The 19,330-nt window shown below is 43.0% G+C and overlaps 1 protein-coding gene across 2 annotated transcripts in view; it reads right to left on the minus strand.

Moving 5' to 3' along the window:
• Positions 1–620: 620 nt before the first annotated feature.
• RBL1 (RB transcriptional corepressor like 1) overlaps positions 621–19,330 on the minus strand; it is a 93,897-nt gene continuing 75,187 nt past the window's right edge. For both annotated transcript variants that reach the window (XM_054467759.1, XM_063659446.1), the window contains 4 exons: positions 18,632–18,722; positions 9,449–9,597; positions 5,296–5,460; positions 621–3,074 (listed from right to left, as the gene is read on the minus strand). In XM_054467759.1, the coding sequence (XP_054323734.1) occupies positions 2,904–3,074; positions 5,296–5,460; positions 9,449–9,597; positions 18,632–18,722 (576 nt within the window). In that variant the 3' untranslated portion in view covers positions 621–2,903. The remainder of the gene's footprint in view (positions 3,075–5,295; positions 5,461–9,448; positions 9,598–18,631; positions 18,723–19,330) is intronic.

Below are 19,330 nucleotides of genomic sequence, written 5' to 3' on the forward strand. Positions count from 1 at the left end.
CTTGAACCCGGGAGGCAGAGGTTGCAGTGAGCCAAGATCCCACCACTGCACTCCAGCCTGGTGACAGTGCGAGACTCTGTCTCAAAAACAAACAAGCAAACAAAAAACAAGAGTTTCCCTGCACAAGCTCTCTTTGCCTGCCACCATCCACGTAAGATGTGACTTGCTCCTCCTTGCCTTTCGCCATGATTGTGAGGCCTCCCCAGCCATGTGGAACTGTAAGTCCATTAAACCTCTTTTTCTTCCCAGTCTCGGTCGGGCATTTCTTTATCAGCAGTGTGAAAATGGACTAATACAGTATCTAAGACTTAAAAAAAAATTTAAGGTGAAATCTACATAACACAAAATTAACCATTTTAAAATGTACAATACAGTGGCATTTAGTAAATTCACAATGTTATGCAACTACACCACCTCTATCAAGTTCCAAAATAGTTTCATCACTCCCCCCAAAAAAACTCTGTATCCATTAAGCAGTTATTTTTCATTTTTCCCCTAGACCCTGGAAACCACAGGAACATTAACTTTTAAGTTTTAGGAATTTTAAAGACACAAAGTAGATATTAAAACAGACAGATTTTAGATGGCTGTGCAACTGCTTCCAGTCATACAGAGAAGAGTTTTTTTTCAATAATCTCAATTCCAATTTTTATTAGCCATTTTATGTACATTGACACCAAGTCCTGAAAACTGATAAAAACATGTCCAGAATTTCCTTTTTTCTCTTTCTGAGAAAGGGTCTTGCCCTCTCACCTAGGATGGAGTGTATTGATACAATCACAGCTCACTGCAGCCTCAGAATCCCCCAGCCTCAAGTGATCCTCTCATGTCGGTCTCCTGAGTAGCTGGGACTACAGGCACATGCCATCACACCCAACTAATTTTTTTATTTTTTGTAGAGATGAGGGCTATGTTGCCCAGGTTAGTCTTGAACTCCTGGACTGAAGCAATCCTCCTGCCTCGGCCTCCCAAAGTGTTGGGATTACAGGCATGAGCCACAGCACCTGGCCCATGGTTTCTTATACAGTCAATATACAAATGCTCATTTATATTTTGTACAATAATGAAGATAAAAATAACAATTATAGCAACATACAAATATGTACAAGGATTCCAGACAGACTTTGTTTTTTGGCTTATAACAATGTGTAGATACTACACAAAGAATGAGGATGTAATTTTCATTTACAAGCAAAATGTAACCAAAATCCCTTTTCTTCTTAAAACTGAAAAATGAAATTCTTGAGAATACTAATTAGTGACAGCCAAATCTTAGACTATTTTAAATTAGCCATGGTTAAACATAGGTGAGTTAAACATTGTGCCTTTCCAAAATTAAGGTTTGCAGTTAGAAACATAAACATTTGATAAAACTTCTCAAAATTAATTATGAGTGGCTTATTCATGTCCTTTGGATTCCAGACACACACTAGAAAAAGCAAATGTTAAAGAGGTGATATTTTGGAAAGCATCCCTAGCACTGAAAAAAGCATCCCTAGTACTGAAAAGCATCCCTAATACTGAAAAACATCTTCAGGAGTACCCAGTGGTCAAACACTAGCAGGAAACTCATGATGCACTAACAATACTGAGAACAAAGTGGGGGAAGTAATAAGCAGCTATTTTACTGATGTATTAAATATATTAGAATTATGAGGCATGAGATGATATTTATGTGGTTTTTAAAAGGTTTAAAATATTCTTAGGGACTCAATTAGAAATTGAGAATGACTGATACTATGATCTCAAAAACAGTATATCACACATAATCATGGTGTTACCTTACTAATAGGAATTTAGTTTTTAATAACTAACTGAATTTTATTTTACTGGCTTGAGAAGCAGCTGCCTATTTTGAGAACTACATGAGTTAATACGATCATATATAATTAAGTTAATGTCACAGAAACCAAAATGATAATAGTTTACAAAAGAAGAAAGTGCCCCATTTATTGGGTTGTGACATCAGGCTGAGATGGCTTAGGGCTGGAAAGCAAGGATGAGTGTAGCACTGAGGCTCAGGTACAAATCTGTTTATAAAGCTCAAGGAGAGAAAAGGCATGAGAAGGGGTGAGACAACTCTGAATGGCGGTGGCACCTGGATGTGGAATTACCACAGTGGGCCAGAGACAGGCTGGTACATAACCCTCTGGCCAGGTACTATGGGAACCAACCCCTTCCTTCAATATTAAATTGAGAATACAAATATCTCAAAGCATGCTTACCAAAAGTAGATTATTTATCCTCATATTACAAAACACATAAGGAGACATTTATTTTTAAAAGAGAGCTAAAAAGTTATGGGGTTTCTCCTTATTTCATCTTGAAAACTAACTCAAGGAGCAAACATTAAAAAAAAAAAAATCCCTATTAATATATATATTTTTTTGAGATGGAGTTTTACTCTTGTTGCCCAGGCTGGAGTGCAGTGGCGCAACCTCGGCTCACCACAACCTCCGCTTCCTGGGTTCAAGCAATTCTGCCTCAGCCTCCCAAGTAGCTGGGATTACAGGCATGCGCCACCACACACGGCTAATTTTGTATTTTTAGTAGAGATGGGGTTTCTCCATGTTGGTCAGGCTGGTCTCGAACTCCTGACCTCCGGTGATCTGCCCACCTTGGCCTCCCAAAGTCCTGGGATTACAGGCATGAGCCACTGCGCCTGGCCGGACTATTACTATTTTTAAAAGGCACTTAAAATATTCCTTTCCAATCCAACTCAAAACACATCTCTGTCAACTACATTTTGGATAAATATTTTAAAAAGCACATAATTTTTGTGCAATTTTTTCTTATAACCCAGTGATATTTATCATCTATAGGTCTAAAAGGTTTGAAGGACAGAGCTCCAACTTTCTGCAGAACAATCTGAAAGTGCTTTTATCATAGAAACAAGAACAACATTAATGATTTGCTCTTTCACTGACAACATCCTGTAGTCGTTTCAGTAAAACATCATCATTTTCTTGACAGATGCGTTTGGCAGGGGATTCTGCATCACTATCGATGGCTATTACTCGCTTCTTGGTTCTCTGCTCACCTTGCCTTATCATGTTGTTGATATCTTTCAAACTCTGTGCAGAAATAGAGAACGTGTGTGAGTAAAAGAGAGAGAGGGGAAATGGCAGCAAACAACCAAGCTAATTGTTTTTTCCTGTGCTCTATCCTCTATCCATATCTTAACACTGGGATAAGGATTCTTTTTAAAACTTAGAACAACCTAATAAGGGATGGCTTGAACTAATCTTTTCAGGTGGTTTAAAAATTAGATTTAAGGCCAGGTGTGGTGGCCTGTAATACCAGCACTTTGGGAGGCCAAGATGGTTCAATCTCTTGAGCCCAGGAGTTTCAGACCAGTCTGGGCAACATGGCAAAACTGGTCTCTACAAAAAATACAAAAATTAGCCAGGTGTGGTGGCTTGTGCCTGTAGGCTCAGCTACTCGGGAGGTTAAGGAGCATCACCTGAGCCTGGGGAGGTTGAGGCTGCAGTGAGCAGTGATCGTGCCTGGGAAACAGAGTGAGACCCTGCCTCAAAAACCAAACCAAACCAAACCAAAACAACTGAATTTACTGTATAACAGTAGCTCTCGATGTGTAGTACCCAGACCAGAAGCAGAAGCATCTAGAATTTTTTATTTTTTGAGACAGGATCTCTCTCTGTTGCCCAGGCTGGAGTACAGGGCATGATCTTGGCTCACTGCCAGCTCTGCCTCCTGGGCTCAAGCTATTCTCCTGCCTCAGCCTCCCTAGCTGGGACTACACGCACTTGCCACCATGCCTGGCTATTTTTTTGTCTTTTTAGTAGAGACAGGGTTTTGCCATGTTGGCCAGGCTGGTCTTGAACCCCTGGCCTCAAGTGATCCCCCCACCTCGGCCTCCCAAAGTGCTAGAATTACAGGTGTGCGCCACCGTGCCTGGCCTTATCTGTTTTCTTGTTTTTTGTTTTTTTTTTTTTTTTTGAGACGAAGTCTTGCTCTTGTCACCTAGGCTGGAGTGCAATGGCACGATCTCGGCTCACTGCAAACTCTGCCTCCTGGGTTCAAGTGATTCTCCTGCCTCAGCCTCCTGAGTAGCTGGGATTACAGGTGCCCACCACCATGCCTGGCTAATTTTTGTATTTTTAGAGATGGGGTTTCGTCATGTTGGCCAGGCTGGTCTTGAAATCCTGATCTCGTGATCTGCCTGCCTCGGCCTCCCAAAGTGCTGGGATTACAGGCGTGAGCCACCGCACCTGGCCCTAATCTGTTTTAACAAGCCCTCCCAATGATTTTAAAGCTCCCTACAGTTTGAGATCCTCTTCCTTAGAGTAATGATTTTCAACATTTTTTTTTTTTTTTTGAGACAGAGTCTCGTTCTGTCGCCCAGGCTGGAATGCAAAGGGGTGATCTTGGCTCACTGCAACCTCTGCCTCCTGGGTTCAAGTGATTCTCCTGCCTCAGCCTTCAGAGCAGAGTAGCTGCGATTACAGGTGCGCACCATCATGCCTGGCTAATTTTTTGTATTTTTAGTAGAGACGGGGTTTCGCCATGTTGCCCAGGCTGGTCTTGAACTCCTGAGCTCAGGCAATCTGCCTGCCTTGGCCTCCCAAAGTGCTAGGATTACAGGCTTGAGCCACTGTGTCCAGTCAGGTATATTATCTTAGCCAACTTTGTCAAGTATAGTAGGAACTCTGTAGTTATCTGTATAACTGAATAGGAAAGTAATAAGAAGGAGCCACTGAATCTGGACTGAGTTATAATCTGCCCCACTACAATTTCTTTCAGTTTGTACTGATTCTGATTTCTGGAGACATACTGAACATATCTGCTTCATAGTCCATGAAGTATCTGAAAACAGCAATCATGTCCATACAATATCTTCACCACTGAACAAGGATAAGGATGGAGATGATCACAGAGTTGTCTATGTACATAAGAGGAGGCTTGTGTTTTCAGACATCTTCCTATCCTGGGTGCCATCTACCAAATGCACTTTCACTTCCAATGCCTTTCTTTCAACTTGACATCCCCCACGTCTGACCACTTGCAGGTGTTGCCTTACTGGTCCCTTCTCAAGATCTTGCTTGAACAGGAAAACATGCTGGACTTTCAAAGTGAACTCCACAAATACCATGTCAATAATAATGGATTAAACTACCTCAAACTGAATATACTGCTCTTGATGAGAGGAGACATGCCATAGTTAACATTTCATATTTTATTAGTATAGTAGTAACTTGGCCAAAGAAAAAAGAGGCATGATTAACAGTTACTGACTGTTAATCTGAAATCCAACTTTTAGCCTATTCACCTTACCTTAGAAGGACTGCCATTGAACTTGTACAGCAGAGCGCTTCTTGGTGTAAGGCCTGACCCATTCTTGTGCGGGGAAATATAAATGGAGTGCTGCTGGGAAATGCGGCGTGGTGAGCCTGGCTGTTGTTTAATATGTGGAAAAGGAGAGAGTGGCGGAGCATCCATCTAAAATAACCCAAAAGTCAAATTTTTTAGATAAAAGTTTTTCTTTGTTTTTGAATCCCATATTTTTATTCTTATGGTATCTTCTAGTTAGAAATCAGTTATACTGTAAAAGCTCATTTATGGTTGAGAAAAGCAAAAAAAAAAATGATCCATTACTTCTTTTTTTTTTTTTAACAACAATAGATAAACTAGAATTTATTTTCCTGGATCTTTTTTTTTTTTTTTGGGATGATCTCTTGCTTTTGTTGCCCAGGCTGGAGTGCGATGGCACGATCTAGGCTCACCGCAACCTCTGCCTCCCAGGTTCAAGCAATTCTCCTCCCTCAGTCTCCCAAGTAGCTGGGATTACAGGCATGTGCCACCATGCCCAACTAATTTTGTATTTTTAATAGAGATGACCATGTTGGCCAGACTGGTCTCGAACTCCTGACCTCAGGTGATCCACCCACCTTGGCCTCCCAAAGTGCTGGGATTACAGGTGTGAGCCACTATGCCTGGCCTATTTTCCTGGATCTTTCAGGAAGTCCTATAATTAGTATTAAGATTTCTGGCCAGGCACAGCGGCTCACACCTGTAATGCCAGCACTTTGGGAGGCTGAGATGGGCGGATCACCTGAGGTCAGGAGTTTGAGACCAGCTTGGCCAACATGATGAAACTCCGTCTCCACTAAAAATGCAAAAATTAGCTGGGCGTGGTGGCACATGCCTGTAATCCGAGCTATTTGGGAGGCTGAGGCACTAGAATTGCTTGAACCCAGGAGGCAGAGGTGTTGCTGTGAGCCCAGATTGTGCCACTGCACTCTATCCTGGGTGACAGAGCAAGACTCTGCCTCAAAAAAAAAAAAAAAAAAAAGAATTCTGGGGCCGGGTACAGTGGCTCACTCCTATAATCCCAGCGCTTTGGGAGGCCAAGGTGCTCGGATCACTCGAGGCCAGGAATTGGAGACCAGCCTGGCCAATGTGGTGAAACCCCACTTCAGCCTCCTGAGTAGCTCCTAAAAATATAAAAATTAGCCAGGTGTGGTGGTGTGCACCTGTAGTCCCAGCCACTCGGGAGGCTGAGCATGACAGTTGTTTGAACCCAGGGGGCAGAGGTTGCAGTGAGCCGAGATTATGTCACTGCACTCCTCCCTGGGTGACAGAGTGAGACTCTGTCTCAAAAGAAAAGAAAAAATTCTGGACAAGACACCAGGAGTTAAGCCACGAGCATAAGAACCTCATATTCATGCTTAAAAAGTAAGGACAGGCCAGGCGCGGTGGCTCACGCCTGTAATCCCAACACTTTGGGAGGCCGAGGCAGGTGGATCATAAGGTCAGGAGTTCAAGACCAGCCTGGCCAAGATGGTGAAACTCCATCTCTACTAAAAATACGAAAATCAGCTGGGCATGGTGGCAGGCACCCGTAATGCCAGCTACTCAGGAGGCTGAGGCACAGAATTACCTGAACCCAGGAGGCAGAGGCTGCAGTGAGCCGAGATTGTGCCACTGCACTCCAGCCTGGGCAACAGAGCGAGACTCCTTCTCAAAAAAAAAAAAAAAAAAAAAAAAAGTAGGGACAATCTTCTAACACTTGCTGTAACCAATCTAACACTTGCTGTAACAATCTCTCTCTACACACATACCTCCTCACAATCAAAGCAGTAGCAGAGAGAATAAAAGAGGCAGAGAATTCTATAAGCCAGCAGGATGATTCCAACATGAAAAAAATCTGTTAACGAAATGGGAAAGACTTCATATGGAAATGGAAAAGATTTAGAAATAAGTTGGATAAGCAAGGATTTCATTTTTCTTTAATATCCTGTATAATGGAAATAAATTAAGATGGTAGAGATATTCAGAGTATAGCACATGACAGAGGGGAAGTGAAACTGGAGCAGGATGAACAGTTATGACCTCTGAGGATAGTCATAGACCATATTCCATGAAAAGAGGAAGAACAGAAATCTACAGATGCACACAGATACATAGAAACAGCTATTGGCTGTCTGGCTGCAGCTTCTGCTAGGGCCTTCTTTTCTTTTTCTTTTTTTTTTTTGAGGCAGGGTCTTGCTTTGTTGCCCAGACTGGAGTGTGGTGGTGCGATTGTGGCTCATTGCAACCTTGACCTCCTGGGCCCAAGCGATCCTCCTACCTTAGCTTGCTGAGTAGTTGGGACTAAAGGTGTGTACCAGCCACTACACGGCTAATTTTTAGTTTTTTTTTTTTAAGAGACAGGGTCTTCCTGTGTTTCTAGGCTGGTCTTAAATTCCTGGGCTCAAGCAATCCTCCAGGCTTAGCTTCCCAAAGCGCTGGGATTACAGGCTTGGTAGGCGCCTGGCTGGTCTCTCTTAGAGCTAAAGTCTTGTCTTCAGGGAAGCAACCTCAGCTTACACACTGGCAACACTTTCTCAGGCCTGCTGCGACTGCCAAAACTAGGGTCTGCATAAAAATTTCTTAGTGGTGCCTCTATTAATGATCCAGGCCTATCTACTTTCTTTTGTCTTTTTTTTTTTTTTTTTTTTTTTTTGAGATGGAGTCTTGCTCTGTTGTCCAGGCTGGAGTGCAATGGTTCAATCTTGCCTCACTGCAACTCTGCCTCTCAGGTTCAAGCAATTCTCCTGTCTCAGTCTCTCAAGTAGCTGGGATTATGGGTGCCCACCACCATGCCTGGCTAATTTTTGTATTTTTAGTAGAGATGGGGTTTCACCACATTGGCCAGGCTGGTCTCGAACTCCTGACCTCAGGTGATCCACCTGCCTCAGCCTCCCAAAGTGCTGGGATTACAGGCATGAGCCGCAGCGCCTGACCTCTTTTGTCTTTTTTTTTGAGACAGAGTTTCCCTCTTGTCGCCCAGGCTGGAGTGCAGTGGCGCGATCTCTGCTCACTGCAACCTCCGCTTTCTGGGTTCAAGTGATTCTCCTGCCTCAGCCTCCTGAGTAGCTGGGATTACAGGCACCTGCCACCATGCCCAGCTAATTTTTGGTAGAGATGGGATTTCACCATGTTGGCCAGGCTGGTCTCAAACGCCTGACCTCTGGTGATCCACCTGCCTTGGCCTCCCAAAGTGCTGAGATTACAGGCATGAGCCACCACACCTGGCCCCTTTTGTCTTTAACTTGAGAAAAACATTAATCTCACAATATAACAACAGAAAAATTTACCAAATTTGCTGGGTGCAGTGGCTCATGCCTGTAATCCCAGCACTCTGGGAGGCTGAGGTGGGCGGATCACAAGGTCAGGAGTTCGAGACCAGCCTGGCCAACATGGTGAAACCCTGTCTCTACTAAAGATACAAAAAATCAGCCAGGTGTGGTGACACGCTCCTGTAATCCTAGCTACTAGGGAGGCTGAGGCAGGAGAATCACTTGAACCTGGGAGGCAGAGGTTGCAGTTGAGCTGAGATCGCACCATTGCACTCCAGCCTGGGTGACAGGGTGAGACTCTGTCTCAAAAAAAAAAAGAAAAAACCCCACAAATTAGTTGTTTTAATATTCATGTTCCCATCAAGTTCTTATCCATATGTATACGGAATTTCTAGCAACATAATCATGGTATAGATAAAATTCATGCCAGGTGTGATGGTTCACACCTGCAATCCCATCACTTTAGGAGGCTGAGGTGGGTAGATTGCTTGAGTACAGGAGTTCAAGACCAGCCTGGCCAACATGGTGAAACCCCATATCTACTAAAAATACAAAAAAATTAGCCAGGCGTGGTGGCACGCGGCTGTCGTACCAGCTATTCGGGAGGCTGGGGTGGGAGGATCACTTGAGGCCTGGAAGCAAAGGTTGCAGTGAGCCAAGATCTCGCCACTGCACTCTAGCCTGGGCAACAGATCCCATGATTTCCTCTGGTCTCTGTTGTACCATAGCCTTAATCACTGATTAAGTTACTAGTCATGCTCTGATTGCTAGTAATTTTACTTTGACACATTTATCTAGCAAAATAAACTTATAGTAATCCAACTATGACAGCAAATAATAATAAAGTAGTAAAACATAAAACATACCATATGGTCCTGATTCGACAAGTCATATTTCAGTGCAAATGACTTCACTCTTCCTACATATATTGTATTGTAAAATTTTATAAGATCACCTCTTTCCTCTTTCACTGGTCCACTGGAACAGTCAGGTGTTTTTGTAGCATCTTCCAAGTCTGTTAAAAAGAATGCAATGTTGTGATACAAAGCATACTTTTTATTTTTTATTTTTTGAGACAGGGTCTCACTTTGTCACCCAGGGTAGAGTGCAGTAGTGCAATCTTGGCTCACTGCAGCCCTGACCTCCTGGATTCAAGTGATCCTCCCACCTCAGCCTCCTGAGTAGCTGGGACTACAGGCACGTGCCACCATGCTTGGCCATTTTTTATTTTTAGTAGAGACGGGGTTTTGCCATGTTGCCCAGGATGGTTTCCAACTCCTGGGCTCAAGTGATCCGCCAGCCTCAGCCTCTCAAAGTGCTGGGATTACAGGCGTAAGCCACCATGCCCAGCCACAAAGCATACTTTAATATACAAGTTGGTGATTTAAATTACCTTTCTACAATATTAAAAAAAACCCACAAATCTTTATGCAGAGAAATTAATATTTTCAGAGAAGGTTCAGAAACCCATCTGTATTACTTGTAAGTCAAATTGAAATCTAGAGAAATGCAAACATATGAACTGAAGGTGGTGCTCTTTTCTCTAGATTCCACTTAAGAATGTTTTCACAACCATAGCTGTTGAGCTCACTGTCACTAGTGGCTCTTAGAGGGGCAACAGCCCTGGGCTGGTGTTTAGCTAAGTTCTACAGTATGGGAGGCAGTGGCAAACCTCAGCTTCAGATAACTAAAAGGCCTGCAGATATTCTTCTTGTGTCTTTGAGAAAGGTGGAAAGATTCTAAAAGGTAAAGCATATCCTAAGAGGTTAAGGAAGAAGCAAAATGAATTACATTTATTTCTCTGCAAATACATGGCAGGTGACAGGTGTTCTAAGCGCCTTATTGTACCACATATAACAGGAACCCTGATCAGGAACCAGTGTTCAGGTTCTACTGAGCACCCTCAATTGTAAAATAACAGCTTACCCCAACATAGTTTCCTACTTAATGGTGCAACTCTGTGATAGCTTGTGAAACCAGGCAGAACTTTGTCCTACTATTTTTTTGGGAAGGAAGAGTATTACAAACTATCATTTACTTGTACACACAAGAACCATGTGTTTAGAAGAGCTAAGAAAACCACTACCAATTAAAAAGAATTTAGCATATATATGAAAAAAGCTCTCATTCTCAATACACTGGCCTACAAACATTGAGAACATGGGTAGAATCAATGCCTTCACCTTAGGAAAACCAGAAAACACAAACATGGTTCAAAGACCAAACAGCCCCAGGGGATCTCAGTCTTAATTTGGATGTCTTTTTCACTTCTGCTATTTCTAAAGGATCTTGACTAGGGTGGGAGGGGAGGGGAGCTATGCGGTTAAATAAAGTTGAGGAAATGCTGTATATTATATTGGAAATTCAGAAATGCATGTTAGTATAAGGCTCTGAGAAGTACTGCAGTTGGGGAAAAAAAATAACTCTCATGTTCACTTTAATTCCATACTTCCCTAATTTTTTATGTATAGTGTCTCTTCCCCCAAAACACTTTTTTTTTTTTTTTTGAGATGGAGTCTTGCTCTGTCACCCAGCCTGGAGTGCAGTGGCGCAATCTTGGCTCACTGCAGTCTCTGCCCGCTGGGATCCAGCGATTCTTCTGCCTCAGCCTCCTGGGTAGCTGGGATTACAGGAGCATGCCACCACTTCTGGCTAATTTTTGTATTTTCAGTAGAGATGGGGTTTCGCCATGCTGGACAGGCTGGTCTCGAACTCCTGACCTCAGGTGATCCACCCGCCTTGGCCTCCCAAAGTGCTGGCATTACAGGCGTGAGCCACTGCACCTGGACCCCCCAAAACACTTATACTACCACTCTGGGAAACACTGTTTCAAAGGATACTGGCTGGTTAACAGCTCTTCTAGGTTATTCTCATTATATGGATCAATTAAAATTATTTCTTTTTGTTTTGTTTTTATGAAAGGTTCTTGATACTCTTGCCTCAGCCTCCTGAGCAGCTGGGACTACAGGTGCATGCTGCCACACCGAGCTAATTTTTTTTTTACTTTTTGTAGAGACAGGGTCTCCCTATGTTTTCTAGGCTGGCCTCTAACTCTTGGGCTCAAGTGATCCTCCCACCTTGGCCTCCCAAAGTGCTGGGATTACAGACATGAGCGACCACGCCTGGCCTAAAATTATTTAATGTCCTCCTTGGATTAGAAATTTCTTGAGACAGAGACTATAATGTCTCTATATTTCTGCATCATTCCAGTTCCAGCTGTTAATATTTACATAAGGTAAGGAGCTATACTTTACTTGAATGAACCAAACATTTAAAATTTTGGGAGGCTGGGTGTGGTGAAACCCTGTCTTTATAAAAAATTTTTTTAAAAATTAAAGAAATTTAAAAACTAGGTGTGGTGGCATGCACCTTTAGCCCTAGCTACTTGGGAGGCTGAGATGAGAGGATTGCTTGAACCCAGGAAATCAAGGTTGCAGTGAGCTATGATTGCCCCATTACATTCCAGCCTGGGCAACAGAGCAAGATCTCATCTCTAAAATTAAAAAAAAACTAAAGAAAAAAAAGACATTTAAAAAAACATACTCGGCCGGGTGTGGCGGCTCACACCTGTGAGCTTTGGGAGGCTGAGGTGGGAGGATCACTTGAGCCCAAGAGTTCGAGACCAGTCTGCGCAACACAGTGAGACCCCATCTTGGTCTCCCAAAGTGCTGTGATTACAGGTGTGAGCCACCATGTCCGGCCAGAAATGGGTTTTTACTGATGAAAATAGTGAACGTTTATTAAGTGTGACTAATGCTAAAGCCATACTCATTAATACAATAAATTTGATACTGCTTATAAATAATAGCTATTACTAAGGTCTTACTATGAACAAGCCTTGTATTAAATATTATATATATGCGTATATGTATACATAGTTGTGTATTGCATAATGATGGGTTATCTTCTCAGAAATGCATTGTTGAAATGATTTTGTCATGAGAATACTATAGAATATACTTACACAAACCTAGATTGTATGGCCAACTAAACATCTAGGCTGGATGGTATAGTATATTGCTCCTAAGTTACAAACCTGTACAGCATGTTACTGTACTGAATACCACAGGCGATTGTATCACAATGGCAAGTATTTGTGCATCTAAATATATCTAAACATAGAAAAGGTATAGTAAAAATACAGCACTATAATCTTATAGGACCACTGTTGTATGTGTGGGCCATCACTGACTCAAACATCATTATATGGCATATGACTGTGTGTGTGTGTATATGCCCACACATACATACATATACATATAATTATCTTTTTTATTTTTAGAGACAAGATCTTGCTCTATCACCCAGGCTGAAGTGCAGTGCTGCAATCACAGTGCACTACAATCTCAAATTCCTGGATTCAAGTGATCTTCCTGCCTCAGCCTCCCAAGTAGTTGGGACTACAGGTGTGAGCCACCATGCCCAGCTAATTTTTTATTTTCATTTTTTGCAGACGGGGGTCTTGCTGTGTTGCTCATGCTGGTCTTTTAATTCCTGGGCTCAAGGGATCCTCCTGCCTCAGCCTTCCAAAGTGCTGGGATTACAGGCATGAGCCACAACACCCAGCCTAAATATAATTCTTTTTAATCCTTAAAACAAGTTTCTAAGGAAGTAATGTAAAGTTTTCAATTAACTACAATACACTTGAGTACAAGTGTATTGTAGTTAATACATACTTGTAGTTAATACATACTCAATGTATACATACTCAATACATACTTGTATTGAGTACAAGTATGTTTGTGTTACTTAGGTTAAGCTATAACCTGGGTCTCACTAGTATTCTAATCAAGACTGCCACTCTGGAGTGGTCTGCTAACATGACATTGAAGAATTCATAGCCCATGAGGAGTGAGCTGGTGTTTTAATCAGGAAATTCATTCTCCACTCCAGCAGTTTCTGTTAGGCATATCTCAATCAATGACTAATGCTTTGCTCATTAACATACTCAAGGTCAGAATTTTTTTTTTTTTTTGAGAAAGAGTCTTGCTCTGTTGCCTAGGCTGGAGTGCATTGGCACAATCTCAGCTCACTGCAACCTCAGCTCCTAGGGTTCAAGCAATTCTCCTGCCTCAGCCTCCGAAGTGGCAGGGATTACAAGTGCTCACCACCATGTCTGGCTAATTTTTGTATTTTTAGTAAAGATGGGGTTTCACCATGTCGGCAAGACTGGTCTCAAACTACTGACCTCAAGTGATCTGCCTGCCTTGGTCTCCCAAAGTGCTGGGATTACAGGTGTGAGCCACCATGTACAGCCAGAAATGGGTTTTTACTGATGAAAATAGTGGATGTTTATTAAGTGTTACTAATGCTAAAAATGAGCTCATGTTCAGGAAATAGAAAGTATTTAAGATAAGCAGATTGGTTAAAATATTTGAGACACTACCCTCAATAGCCATGAAAGGGATGAAAGATCCAGTGAAGTCTCTCGACTTTACTCCAAGGGATAATAACGTTAAAGCTAAAAGCTCTGAGAAGTCCTGTGTCCAGCCCTGAATTCTGATCCACGGTATTTGCTTGATGCTAGCCTTCAGGTTGACTGAATCCTGCATCTGAAATCTTGGCACCTGTTCTTGAGCAAATCTTTTCTACGGGTGGTAGTCAGACATAGAACTGAGATATATGAACTTACTGCATAGGATATATAAATTGTGTGTGTGCTTTTTAAACAGTAATTATTTTACAACCCATAGTGAATTTGTTTATAGAACCAGAACTGTTCTTCCCAAGTCGGTGTTCTTTGGTGTGTCCAAATCTGGGTCATAGCATCTAGCCATAGCTCTAAGAACTGGAAGGTGACTTATCTGAATATAGACTTGTCTGATTGCATATCCTCCTACATAATTTTCTCTCTCTCTCTCTCTCTCTTTTTTTTTTTGAGACAGGGTCTTGCTCTATCTGGAGTACAATGGCAAGATCATGGCTCATTGCAGCCTTGACATCCTGGGCTCAAGCCAACCTCCCAATTCAGCCTCCTAAGTAGCTTGGACTACAGAAGCCCACCACCATGTGTGGCTATTTTTAAAAATCTCTTGTAGCAATAGGCTCTCACTATGTTACCCACAATGGTCTTGAACTCCTGGGTTCAAGCCACCCTCCTGGCTTGGCCTCCTAAAATGCTGGGATTATAGACGTAAGCCACTGTACTCTCTCTTTTTGAGTGCCAGAATTCCTGAGTTCATTATCACTGGATATTCTCCCTGCCCTGTGCCACCAACACTGTACAGGATCTGTAACAATGGTTGTTTGCTTACTTGCTAATAAACATATCTAGTTAATAACCATATGTAAGGCAGAGTGCGGTGACTCATGCCTGTAATCCCAGCACTTTGGGAGGCCAAGGCAGATGGATCACTTGAACCCAGGAGTTCAAGACTGGCCTTGGCAACATGGTGAAACCCCATCTCTACAAAAAAATATAAAAATTAGCCAGGCCGTGGCTGAGCCGAGAATTACTTGGGCCTGGGAGGTCAAGCCTGCAGAGCTGTGACTGTGCCACTGTACTCCAGCCTGGGTGACAGAGCAAGACATGGTCTCAAAACAAACAAACAAACAAAAGGTCAGGTGCAGTGGCTGACACCTGTAATCTCAGCACTTTGGGAGGCCAAGGCGGGCGGAACACCCTGAGATCAGGAGTTCAAGACCAGCCTGGCCAACATGGCAAAACCCCGTCTCTACTAAAAATACAAACATTAGCTGGGCGTGGTGGCAGGTGCCTGTAATCCCAGCTACTTGGGAGGCTGAGGCAGGAGAATCACTTGAACCTGGGAGGCGGAGGTTGCAGTGAGCCGAGATCGCACCATTGCACTCCAGCCTGGGTGACAAGAGTGAGACTGTATCTCAAAAAAAAAAAAAAAAAAAAAGAAGGAAAGATATTGTGTAGCAGAATTTGATCTGAAACCGATATATACAGGAAGTGGCGAACTCTCAGTCACCTCAAGTTTCTTTGGCAGATACTTATCAAAAAGAAAACAAAACAGAAAACGATATCATCTATTATCTTTTGCTTACTTCTACTCTCTAGAACTTCACTGCTCTTGTAGCTCAGATACTTGCTAACAGTTTCTCATAGAAAAAACACAAAACAGGCAAGGGATCCACAGCTTTCTAGCTAACCTCTGATGTCTGGTTTTGTAGGAACAGAAAAACCACCCTGGATAGGTAAACAACATGTACAACAAATATAGAAAATGGCTTTTTTTGTTGTTGTTGTTTTTTTTCAGACGGAGTCTTGCTCTGTTGCCCAGGCTGGAGTGCAGCGGCGTGATCTCCGCTCACTGCAAGCTCCACCCACCGGGCTCACGCCATTCTCCTGCCTCAGCCTCCGGAGTAGCTGGGACTACAGGCGCCCACCACCACGCCCGGAGAATTTTTTGTATTTTTAGTGGAGACGGGGTTTCACCGTGTTAGCCAGGATGGTCTCGATCTCCTGACTCCATGATCCACCCGCCTCGGCCTCCCAAAGCGCTGGGATTACAGGCGTGAGCCACCGCGCCCGGCCTTGTTTCTTTTTTTGAGATAGAGTCTCGCTCTGTTGCCCAGACTGGAGTGCAGTGGCGGGGTCTTGGCTCACTGCAACCTCTGCTGCCTGAGTTCCAGCGATTCTCCTGCCTCAGCCTCCTGAGTAGCTGGGATTACAGGTGTCTGCCACTGCGCCTGGCTAATTTTTGTAGTTTTAGTAGAGACGGGTTTCACCATCTTGGCCAGGCTGGTCTTGAACTCCTGACCTTGTGATCCACCTGCCTCGGCCTCCCAAAGTACTGGGATTACAGGCGTGAGCCACTGTGCCTGGCGTTTTTTTTTTTTTTTTTTTTTTTTTTCTTGAGATGGAGTCTCACCCTGTCACCCAGGCTGGAGTGCAGTGGTGTGATCTTGGCTCACTGCAACCTCCGCCTCCTGGGTTCAAACAATTCTTGTGCCTCAGCCTCCTAAGCAGCTGGGATTACAGGTGCTCACCACCATGCCCAGCTAATTTTTGTATTTTTAGTAGAGACAAGTTTTTGCCATGTTGGCCAGGCTGGTCTCGAACTCCTGACCTCAGATGATCCATCCACCTTGGCCTCCCAAAGTGCTGGGATTACAGGTGTGAGCCACCGCACCCGGCCAGGGTTACTGTCTTATATACTCCTCATTGCCTTGAAAAGGCTCCAGAATAATACACTTATGTAAAAAGAATTGAGTTTGGCCTATTATCCTCAAATGGAGTCAGATTCTAGGACATTATTAAAAGATCTTTTTGGTGAATGAAATCTTAAAAGTTTATATTCCAGTGGACACCATAATGATTATGGATATTTTTATAATTTAAAAATTTGTTTTAATTCATCAGATTTTCTCTTAAGAATTTATCCTAAGGATGCGGCCTGAAGATTAAGCTACAAATGATGCTCATCACAGAGCTGTGCATAATTAGAAGCAATCTGGCCAGGCATGGTGGCTTACACCTGTCATCCCAGCACTTTGGGAGGCCATGGTAGGGAGACTGCTTGAGCCCAGGAGTTGGAGACCAGCCTGGGCAACATGGCAAAATCCCACCTCTACAAAAAATTAGTTGAGTGTGGCAGCAAGACTGAGAAGGAAGGAACACCGGAGGTCAGGGCTGCAGTGAGCCATGATTGTGCCACTGCATTCCTGTCTGGGTAACAGAGTAAGATCCTGTGTCAGAAAAGAAAAGAAAAGAAAAAATAAAAGAGAAAGCAGGGCAGGGGAGGGGAGGGAGGGGGATGGGGATGGGAAGAAGAGAGGAGAGGAGAGGGGAGAGGAGAGGAAAGGAGAGGAGAAGACGAGACGAGACAAGACAAGACAAGACAAGAAAAGGAGAAATGACCTAAATGTCTCACACTGTGGCATTAAAGAAATCACAGTACCTAGGCTTAGCACAGTGGCTCATGCCTGTAATCCTAGTACTTTGGGAGGCCAAGGTGGGCGGATCACTTGAGCTCACGATTTCAAGACCAGCCTGAGCAAACATGGCAAAATCCCGTCTCTACAAAAAATATAAAAATTAGCCAGGGTGATGGTGCATGCCTGTAGTTCCAGCTACTCGGGAGGCTGAGGTGGAAGGATTGCTTGAGCCTGGAATGTCCATGCTGCAGTGAGTCATGATCATACCACTGCACTTCAGTGTAGATGACAGAACAAAACCCTATGTCAAAAAAAAAAAAAATCATAGTATATACACATGTATATATTACATACACCTTAAATACATGGAAAGATGAGACAAGGGAAAGGAGGTAGGCAGAAGAGGTGTATGAATACTAACCATTTGATTTTCCTTTCTTTGAAAAAAAAAAGATTACTAGTGCCTGAAGTCTTAGCATGATGGTGGCAAGAGGGTGCAGTCTTGCCTGTGGTAGCAGAATTACCTATAAATAATACTTATATGAACAGGACATGTTCGTGTGTGTGTGTGTGTGTGTGTCTGTCAGAGTCTCACTTTGCCACCAGGCTGGAGTGCAGTGGTGTGATCTCAGCTCACTGCAACCTCCGCCTCCCGGGTTCAAATGATTCTCCTGCCTCAGGCTCCTGAGTGGCTGGGACTACAGGCGCATACCACCACGCCTAGCTAATTTTTGTATTTTTTTTTAAGTAGAGATGGGGTTTCACCATGTTGGCCAGGATGGCTTCTATCTCTTGACCTCGTGATCCACCCACCTTGGCCTCCCAAAGTACTGGAATTACAGGCGTGAGCCACCGTGCCCAGCCAGGACATTTTCTTAACAGACTCCTTGGGAAGATTACTGTCAGCTACCTTGTTTTTCCCTGTCATTCAGATTTTAGAATTTTATTAAGTCTCTTTTACGTGTTTAACATGTATAAGTAGACTAGAAAACTTCTTCCAAAACACAATTAACAGGGGACAAATTAATGGTTTCAATAAACTATACCAGCACATTCTAATCTCAAACTTATTTGTTTTCAAAACGTGTGCATTGTCCACCTCACCTCCTTATGATTCACATTTCCACGTTGTCTGACACCCACTGTATTATGTACAGTGTGATCCAAGGTGTTTTACATATAGTATGTTAAATAGGATAACTTACCACAATCTATCATTTCAAAGTCATCATTTATATTTTTATTATATGCCACAACTTCTCTTGGAATACTTTTCAGCAGAACACTTCTATATACCTACACGCCAGAGGGGAAAAAAAGGACTGCTCAGTCACAGAGGTACAGGTTAAACAAAATCAAAGTGAGAAGAGCAAAATATCAAACCAATTAAAAACTATTTGTCTGTATAAGTGATACTCAAGGGTAAAATGTTATTAGCTCTACTAAGTATAGATTATAACACACACCATAAAAGAGGGGATACTGGAGAAGAGCCTACCATCTAAGATGGGCTTAGTTTATAAAATAGAAGAAATAGCAACTAAAGACTGATGATCAGGTTTTACTAAAAAAAAAGCAACTTTAAAGACCTGAATTTAGTCAGGTGCGGTGGCTCACACCTGTAATCCTAGCACTTTGGGAGGCTGAGGCGGGCGGATCACTTGAGGCCAGGCGTTCAAGACCAGCCTGGCCAACATGGTGAAAGCCTGTTGCTACTAAAAATACAAAAATTATCTGGGCGTGATAGCGCACACTTGTAATTCCAGCTACTAGGGAGGCTGAGGCAGGAGAACTGCTTGAACTCAGTGGGTGGAGGTTGCATTGAGCTGAGATCGCACCACTGCACTCCAGCCTGGACAACAGAGCAAGACTCTGTCTCAAATACAAAACAAAATAAAACAAAC

Source organism: Pongo pygmaeus, chromosome 21 (genome assembly GCF_028885625.2).
Source record: "Pongo pygmaeus isolate AG05252 chromosome 21, NHGRI_mPonPyg2-v2.0_pri, whole genome shotgun sequence".
Lineage (NCBI taxonomy): Eukaryota > Metazoa > Chordata > Mammalia > Primates > Hominidae > Pongo > Pongo pygmaeus.